This window comes from Carettochelys insculpta, chromosome 2 (assembly GCF_033958435.1).
Source record: "Carettochelys insculpta isolate YL-2023 chromosome 2, ASM3395843v1, whole genome shotgun sequence".
NCBI lineage: Eukaryota > Metazoa > Chordata > Testudines > Carettochelyidae > Carettochelys > Carettochelys insculpta.
In genome coordinates, this window is record NC_134138.1 from 6,243,437 (window position 1) to 6,256,552 (window position 13,116).

A 13,116-nucleotide genomic window follows, 5' to 3' on the forward strand; every position below is an offset into this window, starting at 1 on the left:
AACCAGTGGAATCAGGTAGTTGGACCTCTTGCACAGCACAGGCCACAAACTCTCACCCAAGGACTCCTGCATAAAGCCCAGCTTTTCTGACTGCACTAGAAATAACCAACTGTGATTGACAGCCTCAAAGTGATGCAACCTATCGCATCCCTTGCTAAGTACCAGAGGGGGAGCCATGTTAGTCTGTAGCCACAAAAACAATGAGAAGTCCTGTGGTGCCCTATAGACTAACAGAAGCTTTCGTGGGCAAAGAGCTCCTTCAACAGATGCATCTGTGGGTCATTGCCCACGAAAGCTGATGCTTCGAAATATCGGTTAGTCTATAAGGTGCCCCAGGACTTCTCGTTGCTTGTGTGGGTCCGCTGCTAAGTTGTTTCAATAGTTAATTAATGTCTGGGTTAAGAACGTTCGCCTTATTTCCAGCCTGAGTTTGCTCAGCTTCAACCCATCCCAATTGCTGGGCCTTTGTATGCAAAGATTAAGGATCCATCTGCTACCACAAATCCTTTCCTCATGGTGGACCCGATACACTTTGATTACATGAGACCAAAGTTTACCAGGAGACAGATCTAGACCTTGGAAATCAACGCCACACGAGGCGAGATGACAGGCCTCATCGCACTTAGAACTACATCGAAAAAAATCGCACTGTGTAGATTTCACCTTCCTTTTGTCACGTCTTTGCATACAGAACACACACAATCACCCCAAGTACTGATCCATCTACCACAGGGTAAGAAGGGAGAAATTGTTTGTTTACTTTTAATCTGGGGGGGCGGTGCTTAGATGTTGTTTATGGTGATGGGGGCAAGACAAATCATTAGCTCAGACCAAGTCAGTAGCTCTTGAATTCCCATATGCAATGTGTGAATAACAGAAGTCCCAGACTGTGGTGCACCACTGTGATTTAACAGGTCTCACTGTACATAATTTAGGGCAGAGACAAGCTGGAGGTAGAAATTGTCAGCTACGATTTGAAATGGACGGCGAGATGCAGAAAGGCTGCTCACAGGAGAAGGCTCTTGTGCAATAGGCGACTAGATTTTGAGCAGGGGCAGAGACGGATTTGGAAAGAGGAGACACATCCAGATGGTAACGTTGCTTGGATTGAGGCCTCGTCTACGCTACTTCGAACAAAAAAGCAGTCATGTAGCACTTTAAAGACTAAAACAATGATCCACTGGGTGATGAGCTTTCGTGGGACAGAAGAAAGCTCATCACCTAGTAAGGAGGTCTGTCCCACGAAAGTTCATCACCTAATAAATCAGTTTGGTAGTCTATAAAGCGCTACAGGATTGCTCTTTTGTTTGGATAGAATACAGGCTAACACAGCGACCTGTCTGTCACTACTCAGCTAGGTTGCCATATGGCAGCTAATGTCAATCTAACGATAGCAATACAGCCTGCTCCTGCTGCTCTAAGCGTCCTGCTACCCTGACATAACTCCACCTCCGCGCAGACATAGGGCTTATGTCAGTGTAGTCCGGGTGACGCATTGTCTGTGTAGACACTCTGTTCCTTACACTGCCTTTAGCTGTCTTGTCAATTCCATGGCAGGAGCCAGGGAAAACTCACAAGACAGCTGAGACGCAAGAGCCCAGCTGTCCTCCACTCCTTTGGGAGCCGGGCATGTGGGCTGCTCTTGGCTGGGAGTCGGGGCAGGAAGCCTGGGCAGCTGATCCATGCTCGCAGCTGGGGAGGGAAACCATGGGGCACTGAGCTCCCAGCATGGATCAGAGCTGATTACTGCAGTGGCTGTAAGTCAGCTTACACACCTATTGTAGACTTTCCTAAAGTGAAGCCTTTAACAACAAGGGGATGACTTTGAATCAGATCAGGAGACGAATGAAGAGCCTGGACAGCTGTGACATGGGACGGCCATGGAGAAGGAGCAGAGAGATGATGAATAATTTGCAGCGTCGTGTACATGTGTGTAGGTATCTGTGCTTCTGTAACACTAAACCCACAAGCAGCTGCTGTCAAGATGAGCCTAACTGCTAGTGTGTGGGGAAAACAGGGCGTTTGCTCCAGCCTGGGTTTGGATCGCCAGCAGGGGTTACGCTAGGCAGTAGGCTCCGAGGCAGGCTGGTAATTAAGAGAACCCAACAAACAGCACAGTATGCTGCTGTCTGGAAACCAGATTTAAGGGATTTGTTCGGGAGTCCAGGTCAAACAAGCAGAGCAATGTTTGTCCTCAGGGGCAGCGCACGTACTGGCTGGGAGCCCACGGCAGAGAGACTTCCTCACTCCTCAGGTTGGGATGGCGCTTAGGAAGCTGCTGACTATACAGCAGCGGAAACTTGGGTCAAGAAATAAAGGAAACTTTGCAGCCAACCTGACGGCTTATTTTAATCAGCGTCTGGGGCTTCAGCCTGCCAGGAGAGGCGTCAGCACCTTTGTTCTCTCTGTGATTTTGTAGCCTTGTCATCTCAGGGACTCCTGGCGAGTTATTCTAAGGCAAAGGCAAAGGGAAATGTTTAATGCATTTTCACACTTAGTTAAAAATAATTTTCTCCACATGGTTGTCAGGTGGAGAGCATTAGCGGCTGCTTGTCCTGGTCAGGATTTAATATATGGTTTATTGCTTCGTGATTGAAAATAAAAGCCTTACTTTAACAGTGTCTATAGTAACCTATTACCAGCTGTATCAGCAGCACTGGACAGCAAGAGGGTGGAAAGCAGATGATTCAGAGATTGCCATATTGCAGATGACATTTATAGGGAAATCACAGTTAAGGGGGTCAGAGCTGAAACAGAACTTGCAGAGGGGCAGCTTTTGAAGATGCAGCTGCTCTGATTTCTAACTCAGCCGCAGCGCCTGGAGAAAAGGACGGGCTGGGATGAGAACTAGCTTCCTCTTGCCTGCTCAATGCCCTGAACACCAGCACCTGCAGAATGCGACTCACAGGCTTTGCACAGACGCAGAAGGGATTTCCACACAGCGAAGAAAGCCTTACGGCTGGGCCATGCTCGCTGACTCACACACGGGCTGGGAGGCTGTTACCTAGCTGTGTAAACATCTGAACTCAGGCTGGAGCCCAGCGCCGGGACCCCCCTTAGCACCAGGTCCTAGGGCCCAAACTCATTTCTCTACAGAGAAATGAAACCGTCCAGCAGCCCAAGCCCTAGCCAGCTGCCATGGGCTGGCCACAGTGCCATGTAGATAGGAACAGCCCACCCTTATCTCCTTCCAGGCACGGACTCAAACTTCAAGGCAGTGGTGGGCACCCTGCAGCCCAGGACCCCCTCTTTGCTCCTGTCCCCTCTCACCCCTTGTGCACTGGAGTCCTGCCCTTCTTACTCCTCCTCCTCCCCCCAGCTGTTTCCAAACGCCCCAAGTCATCTGCCCCCACCCCTCCTTTCCGCTCCAGAGCTGGAATGCTTTGAATCAGCTGTTTGCAGCTGTTACAACTCTGGGAGGGAGGTAAGTGCAGAGCTCCAAGGCCCCGGTGCGGTGGGGGCAAACAGGGTGCCGGTGGGCTGCAGGCATACCCCAGTGGGCTGTGGGCAGCTGTGTCCCACTGAGATAAAGAAGGGCCATTCACTCCCTCTATTCTTGGTTGCCTGTTGACGCTTTAAGGTCAGAATCGATAATTGTGATCACCTGCTCTGAGCCCTGGCACATGGCAGGCACAGACCTGCGCCCACGCACTCCTGGAACTGACATCCTCAAATCGTGCTTCCAAGGTGCAAGTCCCAGAGAATCCACCATTTACACAGATTTAAACCTGCAACTGACCCGTGCCCCACGCTGCCAAGAAAGGTGAGAAACGCCCAGGGGGTCTCTGCCAATCTGACCCAGGTGAAAAGTCCCCGATGCCCAACGTAGTGATCAGCTGGAGCCTGAGCAGGTGCGTGAGACCCGCCAGGCAGACGCCAGAACAGAATCCTCTGTGGTACGTCAGAGCCCTCGCCATCTAGCGCCCCATCGCCCACTGTTGAGGATTTTCATTACTAGCAGTTACCCATGGGCCACACGCCATTTTAGACACTCCTGTCATACCGGCCGCTCCAGAATCTTATCAAGCTCAGCACTGAAACCAGTTAGGGTTATTACCCCACCGCTCTCCACTCACTGCTAGGCAGAGGGGATTTTGCACTGGCTCTATCTAGGGACATTCACAAACCTTCCAGGAGCATCAGCCTCTTCTCCACAAATCCAGTGGCAACAGTTCTCTTATTTCTCCCTGTGCCCTGCTGAGCGCTGGTCTGTGAGCTTTCTGCTGCGTCTTACCACTGTTCTTCTGTGTTCAAACCTCGTCTGAAACCATCTCTTCTGCCCCTGGCTCTCCTGGTCTGCTGGCAGGGTGGGAAATGTTCCCCAGACCCTGGCGTTGGTTTGTGCATGGCCAGGCCCCACCGCCCCATGCACTGAGTTACAGAGCAACTTCCAGGTTGCGAACTCACACGGGGTCCCAAAGGCCACAGGGGGCCAAAACCGCAGCCCCGGATCAGTGTGATATGGGTGTGGCCCCTTCCCCTGCGAGGCTGGAAGCAGGTAGGGGGAGTGCTACGCCTGGGTGATCCTCTCCAGACTTGCCTAAAACAAGTTGATGGCAACATCACCCTTGTGAGGCAGGGCGAAGCAAGAGGAGCTGGCTTGGTGTATTTCCTTTCGCAGGGCACGGCCACTCTGGGGGACAGCTGGAATGACAGACACTGCACAGAAGGAGATTGGGCGGGCAAGCTATTCCCTTACCCCGTACACTGTCTGGAATCTGCAACCTGCACCGGTTCAAGAGCACTCGAAGGATTTGCTCCCATGACAATGCTAGTTCAGATCACACACCTGTGCACGCTCCTGGAGCATGCCAGAAGACAACGCTGCCAGTCCCACTGCCCCATGCTCATTTAGCGCCCAAATCCCGCGCCCAGCGAAGTCAACGGGAGCAGAGCCGGCTCTAAGAGCTTTCACACTTCAAACCAGTGCAAGGAGCAGGCAGATTCAGAGAGTGCTGGGCTAACCTAAGTGAAGTTCAGCATTGTGCAGCTTGCAGGTCTCGATAGCCACTTGCTCAGCAGAGCGGAGATGCAGGACGTTGTCACTTTTAAATGCAGTTCAGCTCTAAAATGGGACTCTTAAAAATGGCCTTGTGAAATGTAAGAAATGCATGAAACTGGTTTCTCCACAACCTGCTCCTCATGTCTGAGTCAAGCTGGGCGCTGCTCTCCAGCTTCTGTACCGTCACTGACGTGAACATTCTGCTCTGGAACGGAGTTACTAATTTGGATGATGATGCAGCAGCCAGGACAGAATCCAGCTCCCCCTTCCCAAAGCTGGCTAGTCAGTGTAAACAGAAATTGTGTTCTGAAGTTAGCATAGCTGACCCTAAATGTGCACAGGAGACTTTTTATCACGCAGTCATTTTTCTGGCCACAGTCAAGTGGACCGTCCAGATGTTCTGGCTACTCCATGCTGACAGAGTGCCAGGTCACTGTTAGCAAACCTACACCATTCAAAATCCTACAGCAGCAATCTATGAAATTGTCATCACGAGAGATAGACAAAATGCAGGACTGGCTGCTTACGTCTCTCCTTAGAACAAGTACACCATGAGGAACCACACAGGACTGTGGGGGCCCGGTGAAGAGAAGGACAAGGACCCAAACATCTGCATGTTACATGTGTGGGCCAGTGACACGTGTGCATGTGTGAAAGAGCCCAGTTCATGTGTGGCGAAACCATTAGTTGTCAGTTGGGCCTAATATTAAGCTCATTTCATGCTGGATTTCAGTGTCCCAGGGATGAAAGGCCAGTGCTAAAGTGCAGGGTTGTTTTCACCAAGCCTCTCTCTCTGGCAGGTTATTTGCAAGTGCAGCACTAGTCTCACAGGGAGGGCACAATGCAGAGTACAAAAAAGGAAAAAGCATTGCTAGTTCTTTAGGGACAACACTGACTCTCTTACCTTTGGTGTCATTCACTGGATCCATGTGCCTGTAAATATATCCTTCTAGGTAGGAATGGAATTTGGGCGTGGGCGGGAAAAAGGCCAGGCAAATAGCCATTAGCTCCCAGCCCCGCGCCAGACTCTCATAACGGAAGTTCTCAGTAGTCTGCCGACACAGCTGGATGTACAGCTCGTCCCTCAGGCCCTGCATGCTCCAGCCTTTGGTGGCGATCTCCAAAGCCACGTTGAGTTGATCCGTCTTGGCCCGCCGGTCCCCCATGTACATCTGAATCAGTTTAAATATCTCACACGCCTCCTTCTTGACGTTGCGGTCGCTGGTCATGATCATGGGCTTCTTGATGGACTCGCTGCTCCAGGCGAGCATGTTGGCAATGGAGACCTTCCTCCTGAACAGCCCTTGGGTGTGCTTGTTGAAGTGCTTGGAGGCCCAGTTCTCAATGTCTGTCTCTGAGGAGGGCTTCCGCAGGGTGAAGGTAGGGAAGACACAGCTGGCACTAGGCATCATATTTCTGTTCTGTCTGCTGCTCTCAAACTGGGCACAGGCACCAAGGTCCTCTGACTGAGAAACAATAGCGAGACAAGTCATTGTTACCATCTGCATCAACCCACTTAGATCCTTCACAGCAAGTCTACCATCACAGACTCGACAGGGCAGCCAACGCCTGCCAAGGTGGGGACTCTCTTAGGAGACTTCCTAAACTTTATAAAGGTGCAAAGCTACTTGGCAGAATCACGAGTAACAACTAAAATGCTTCGTCAGTCACATTTCACCAGCCAACACGGTCAGTTACTAATTGGAGAGAGACTGTATTAGAGCAGGTGGGCAAAGCCACTCATCAGCCAGTGTCACACGACTCTGTTCATCCCCCACATCCCTGGCCATTTGTGCTCACTCCTACTGACGACGGTGGCCAAAGGAATGCCAGTGCTAAAGCCCACGGCCCTGTGGGGCTGTACAGGCTAACCGCACAGGAGAGCTTTGCAGGGAAGCAAGAGGACTGGAATGGCAGACCTGCTGAGAGGTCTCTCCAGGTACCTGGGTACACACAAGTCATCATCTCAAACAACTGGTAGGCTGTACACCTTTCTCCATCTCCGTGCACAGCTGGAAGGGAAAACACTCACCTGTAACCAGAGTCTGCCGAGTGTAATATTCTCCACCAAGCCGGACTCAGGGTCATGAGTCTTCGAATCTCCACGGGCCCCAAGAGAGGAAGGGCCGCCGGGGTCTGCCCCGGGGCAGTGCTTTGTATTCAGAGTTGAATACAAATAGGTGTGAATGAGATTTTTCCCACTAGAAGTTTAGAAGCTGACTCTTGGGCTGGCTCGGCACTAGGCAGAAGTACAGCCCCATTCAGGAGGAATACGGCGCCCAAGAGGGCAGTTACTCACCAAACAGACTGTGGCCTGGAAAGACTAAGTTCTTGCAAAGCTCCATACAGACAGGCAGGCTTTGGACACTGCTCTGCACAGGTTTGTGTTCCCTGACCTACCCTACTGTGGGCTCGCTGCAGTGCTGGGAATGCCTGTTGCATGGGCATCTCTCTGTGGCTTTCCTCTGAACTGTGCTGCAAAGCCCCTCGCTCACTAAGCACACGGCAGCAGTGTGCAGGCACCAGCCCTCCACCTCACCCTCCACAGGTGGCACAGAGGAGACCCTGGCCCCTGTGTGCCAGACGCTGGTGCATTAAAGAGCTGGGAGGAAATCCCACGAGTTCCAACTTGCGTGGGACGAGGCAACTGACAGCAGGAGCCCAGCCCAGCCCAAGTGGGAACAGGTCACTTGGTCAGCTCTGGGCCGATCAGCAGACACGGCTTGGTGGTGGGAAGAGGACCATGGGCTAAGGCAATGAGCATACAGCGCTGCTGCAGGAAGCAGACTCAGCTGCAGCCCAGATCTGGGGGCAGTGGACTGGCAGACTGCACCGGCCAGGGCACAGCTAAAGGCAGACAGGAGGCATGGTCCAGTTGCGGCAGAGACCAACCATGGGCACAGTCACCTGGCCACACAGCAGAGAGCAGGACTCGCCACTCGGAGCTGACACCGCTCCCAAGCACCAGTGATCACTCTAGGGGTATGCGAGCCCTGGTCTGGCACGGGAGCTGGGACAGTCTGAACTGTTACTCAGGCTCAAGAGCAGTACTCTGTATTTAGGCCCTAGGGACGAAGGATGTTCTGTTATAGCTGTGCGGGGTGTGACTCCGTGTCAGAACTGCCAGTCAGCACCATGCACCCATCAAGATACCAGCTAAAGTCTCTAGTTTTTGACCAAATGGGGCACATACTTGTGGAGTTAACGCCTGCCTCCCTGAAGGCTGCGGATGGGAGCCAAGAGACCTGGGCTGGTTCTCCATTCCTAAACCTGTGATGTGATATGTGAGGAAGGCATCAGGAGCTGGGGTGCCCCCCACAGCCAATTCCACAGCAGACAGCTCCTGGGACAGGAGAGCCTGATGGACAATGTCCTGCAGACCCCTGGGCAGCCCAGTATTTTGGACGGCCTTCTGGACCCAGTTAGGGTCTAGGGCACAAAAAGGTTCTTCCCAGGCCTGGAACTTCCCAGGAAGTTGCACATGAAGCGCAAGGCGGTTTTTGTAAAGATTTCGTGTCAAAGTAACTGTCCGCTGGGCACACCTGAACAACAGTCATTATGGCTTTGCCCTGTCCGTTCACACCTTCCAGTTCAGGAGAGCGAAGCGCTTTGCAGACATTAGCTAAATCTTGCAACCTCCCTGGGGAAGTGTCACTCCCATTTTACAAGTGGAGAAACTGAGGCAGGAAGAAGTGAAATTGATTTGCCCGTTGCCATGCGGCATAACCCAGAATTGCTCCTTAACTACACACATTCCTCCCAAACACATACTCTGCACACTGTGTGCAATTCATCAGTGCCCAACGCAGCCTTGGAAGTCACTGCCTTAGCCCGTCTCTGCATGCCGTGGTTTCACCAGTATAACTCTCACTGGAGACACTCATTTCTCCTGTGAGAGTGGGTTCTTTGGCTTATCTTCAACCTTTCCAGTCTGGTGTAGGCTGCATGAGTGAAAAGGCACTTGGTTACACTGGTATGACCCCCTGGTTTAAATCCACACCTTATTCATACCACAACAGCTTTCCTGCAGCTATAAGCCCTCAGTAGGTAAAGTGTATTGACACCGACTGCACTGATACAAAGCTGCCTAATGCTACACAAGATGACTGGGGGTGAGAACGGACAGACTGGAGAATACAAGCTGCAGAGACGGCTCAGGCCACGAGTTGCACAGGATGTACAGTACAGAAGTTAGCCCAGCATTCGTATTCTAGTACGAACACTGGAAGAAAAGCAAGGAGGCAGCTTGTAGGCGGGTCCCACTAGTGGCAGGGTGGCCTAGTGGCTAGGTCCCCGCAGTGCCGGATTCCAGCCCACTCACTAGAGTCGTTGCTTTAATTTGGGGAGTGGCCCCAAGAGTCTAATTTCCTGCTCCGTGGGGTGTGGGAGTTGCAGGGGTTCTCCCCCTGCGAGCCTGGGGGGAGGGTTTGGCAACTGTGCTGTCCTGCGGCCGACTCAGGGGCAGCTCCAGCTCAGGCCCTGTGGGTGTCCAAGCCAGCTCCTGCCTCCTTGCAGGTCAGCCGCAGTCTGGACAAGCTTCCTTCCTTCTATCCTGCCTCCAGGCCTGACACTGGTGGCAGGTGAAACAGGGTGGGGCTAATTGGGCCAGCAGGCTCTGTTTAGTCCCTGCAATGCCAGGCCTTCATCTCACTCCCTGTGCAGCTCTGAACATCAATCTCAGGTCAGTTATCTGGCTACATGTAGCTAAATTTCATCTGTGTTTGCACAGTGCACCTTCCATTGCAATGGGCCTTCCTATTTCTTTGCATGCAATGTGTCTCTCGGCTACGAAATGCAGTCACCTCTGGGGTGAAATAACTGCTATTTAACCAAGTACAGCAACACTACACTATAGGGTAGACCAGGAAGTGAAGGAAAACATCCTATATTCACCAGTAGACTAAATCAATACTCCACATTGGCCAAGAAGCTGGAGCTGACATCCCAGAGGCCGTCCCGTCCATCCCTCATGCTGGGGCGGGGCCGAGCCCACCTCCACCACCCCTACCAGGTGTTCTCTAAAACCTCCAATGATGTGAATTTCACACTCTAACAAAATTACTTGTTCCAGTGCTTAACTATCCTTAGAGCTGGAAAGATTTTCCTAATATCTAACCTAACTCTCCTTTGCTGCAAATTAAGCTGATTCCTTATCTTACCCTCAGTGAACTCACAGAAAATTGATCACTGTCCCCTGTATAACAGCCATTTCTATATTTGCAGATGCATGAGGTCCCTCTTCCATCTCCCGATATACCCAGTGCCTTCCACCCTTCCTTATAGGTCAGGCTTTCTGAACTTTCTATCAGTTTTGTGGCTTGCCTCAGGACTCTTGCTGTTGTGCCCCACACTGGATATCCTGGAAGACGATTGCTCACTCTCACAGACCTTGGGAGACGGGCCAGTCCCCTAGGCTAGCAGGTGTGTTATTTTGAAATGGGTAAGCCTCACCGCAGCAGGAATAATGCCTATTTTGAAATAGGAGCTGTTAAGACATGGAACAGGTGCTATTTTGAAAGGTATTTTTGGCTGTGGCCACACTTGGCCAAAACTTTGAAATGGCCGTGCCAATGGCCAAATCAAAGAACACTAATGAGGCTCTGAATTGAACATTCAGTGCCTTATTAGCATTTGCATGCTGCTGCCTGTGGTGCTTCTCAACTGAGAGGAATAAGGGGATTTCAAAATGTGCGGGGTCCTTTCAAAAAGGACCCCCGTGTAGGCGCACTGAGCTGCGTGCATTTGAAAGCGGTGCTTCTGAAGTGTCATGGCCGGCAGCATGCGAATGCTAATGAGGCGCTGAATATTCAGTTCAGCACCTCATTAGTATTCTTCGATTTGGCCACTAGCACAGCCATTTCGAGGTTTTGGCCAAGTGTGGCCACAGCCTTTGTGTGTAGCCGCGTTATTTCGAAATAGCTATTCTGGAATAGCTTAATTCAAAATAGGGCTGCAGGGTAGGCTAGCCTAAGCGTGATGAATAACAAATGACGTTACTACTGCTGGAGAGAACAGCAGCATGGAAGCCAATGGAATCCAATCAGATAATGGAAGCCAAATCCTGGGGTGATTTACACCCTGCGATTGCATCAGGGAGAAAATTAGGGCATAATCTAACTGACTAAAACAGCACTGTCTCCATGAGATGAAGATGAACACAGACTTGGCCGCCATCCACAAGATTGTAAGAACTGTCACAGGAGCGAAGAAGTGGTCTATCCCCGAGGTGAGCAAACTTTTTACATCGGTCCCTGCTTTTCACCCCTGCAATTAGCAGGGCTCCCACCCAACCTGTCTAATGTGACCCAAACCGATGGAAGTTTCGGTCACGTGCATATGAAAAACATCCCTTTCCGCACGTGCTAGAAAATAAGTCTGTAGAATGTCAAAACTGGATTAATTGGTGTATAAATGTGAATACACAGACTTAAAAACAGCGACAGATTTCAACATTTCTAATGAGATGGATGAGCCTGAGACCCAGCAGCCAATTGTGCTGTGCCTGCCCCTCCCCTCTGCCTCTTAGGCCTGCCCCACACTTTGCTCACCTCTGGTCTATCCAATCTGACGTGTTGTCTGAGAGGCCAATGCTGAATCCTGCGAAGGAAAGTTATCAGGGGATAGCCGACTTAGTCTGTATCTTCAAAAACAACAAGAAGTCCTGTGGCACCTTATAGACTAACAGATATTTTGAAGCATAAGCTTTCGTGGGCAAAGACCCGCTTCATCAGACGCATGAGTGGCGGGGTTTCAGAGGAGGGTACAACGAGGGAGTCTCAGTCAGGGGGAGGGCCAGAGTTGACAAGGTCTATTCAGTCACAGAGGACGTGGCCCATTATCTGCAGTAAATGTGGAGTTCTGAACATCAAGAGAGGAGAAACCAGGTCAATTCAGTCAGGGGGGATGTGGCCCATTGTCAGTTGCTAACGTGGAGGTGTGAACATCAAGAGCGGAGAAGCTGCTTTTGCAAGGGGCTGACCGCTCCCAGTCTCTGTTCAGTCCTTGGTTGATGGAGTCAAATTTGCAGATGAATTGCAGCTCTGCAGTTTCTCTTTGGAGTTTATTGTGTAAGTGTTTTTGTTGTAGGACGGATACTCTTAAAGGAAAGTGCAAACCCCACAACCCCCTCATGGTACAACGCTGCTTCGGGGCTGAGGGAACCGAACTCCTCTGGATCCCAGCATATCCCTGAAGTACGAAGGCTGACAGAGTTCCTACCATTACAGCCGCCATTCTCAAACCCTGCTTACCTGGGCCCGATGTCTTTGAGATGAACTCTGCACAGTGACATTCCTGGGTTGCTCCCCTCCAGCCTGGCCTGAACTCTACGAGCAGCTGCTGCTGGAGCACGCACACACCTTTTCCTGTCCCACCTCAGGGGGCATAAAATGGTCCAGGTCAGGAGTATACAATGGGCATTGTACTGCCGAGAACTTTGGTCAATAACAGTAGAGGGAAAGGCAGGTGGTGAATCCATCTCACAGAACTCCAGTGACTGGTAAATAACACCCATTCCTCCTTCAAGTGTTCTCTGCCCATTCCCAGTCACAGATTAACAAGCAGGCTGAAGAGACCCTGGAGTGCTAATGAAATAGGGACTGCAGGAGTGTTTTGCCCAGTTTTGTCTCGGATCTACGCTGCGAACAACAAGCCTAGAAAAAGCCACAGAACTGCCTTCAACCAAGCAGAAAGTGTTTGAATTCCCTGGGGGAAACACAAGCCCATCAATTTGTAGGAGTCATTGACACATAATCCAGCCCTTCTTGACAGCATTTATACAGAAAGACTTCACCCTTGTTCCTCTTTTCATATGCAATAAACTGTGTTAGTAGCTGCCTAAATAAAAGGCTCAAGTCCTTCTAACATCCAGAGGATATTATTTAGCCTCTCCATTCTGAGTGTAGGGTTTAGGGATGAACACCTGCACAATTACAGACTGGTTTTACATGCAACACTGAGACTAGCTTTGGTAAAAACACTGGCCTCTGCATAGAATTACTTTATGAAAAATAGTAAATGGTAGATCAGCCATAACCACACGCAGTTCACTTCTACACCTGGCTGAGGTGAGAGCTATCAAAAAGCACTGTCTTCAAAGACAGATGGGACATTGT

General features: G+C 51.0%; 1 protein-coding gene across 6 annotated transcripts in view; it reads right to left on the reverse strand.

Moving 5' to 3' along the window:
* ARHGAP39 (Rho GTPase activating protein 39) overlaps nucleotides 1-13,116 on the reverse strand; it is a 369,615-nt gene that overhangs the window by 90,025 nt on the left and 266,474 nt on the right. For all 6 annotated transcript variants that reach the window (XM_074986536.1, XM_074986535.1, XM_074986534.1 and 3 more), the window contains one exon: nucleotides 5,907-6,468. In XM_074986536.1, coding sequence (XP_074842637.1) covers nucleotides 5,907-6,468 — 562 coding nt within the window. The remainder of the gene's footprint in view (nucleotides 1-5,906; nucleotides 6,469-13,116) is intronic.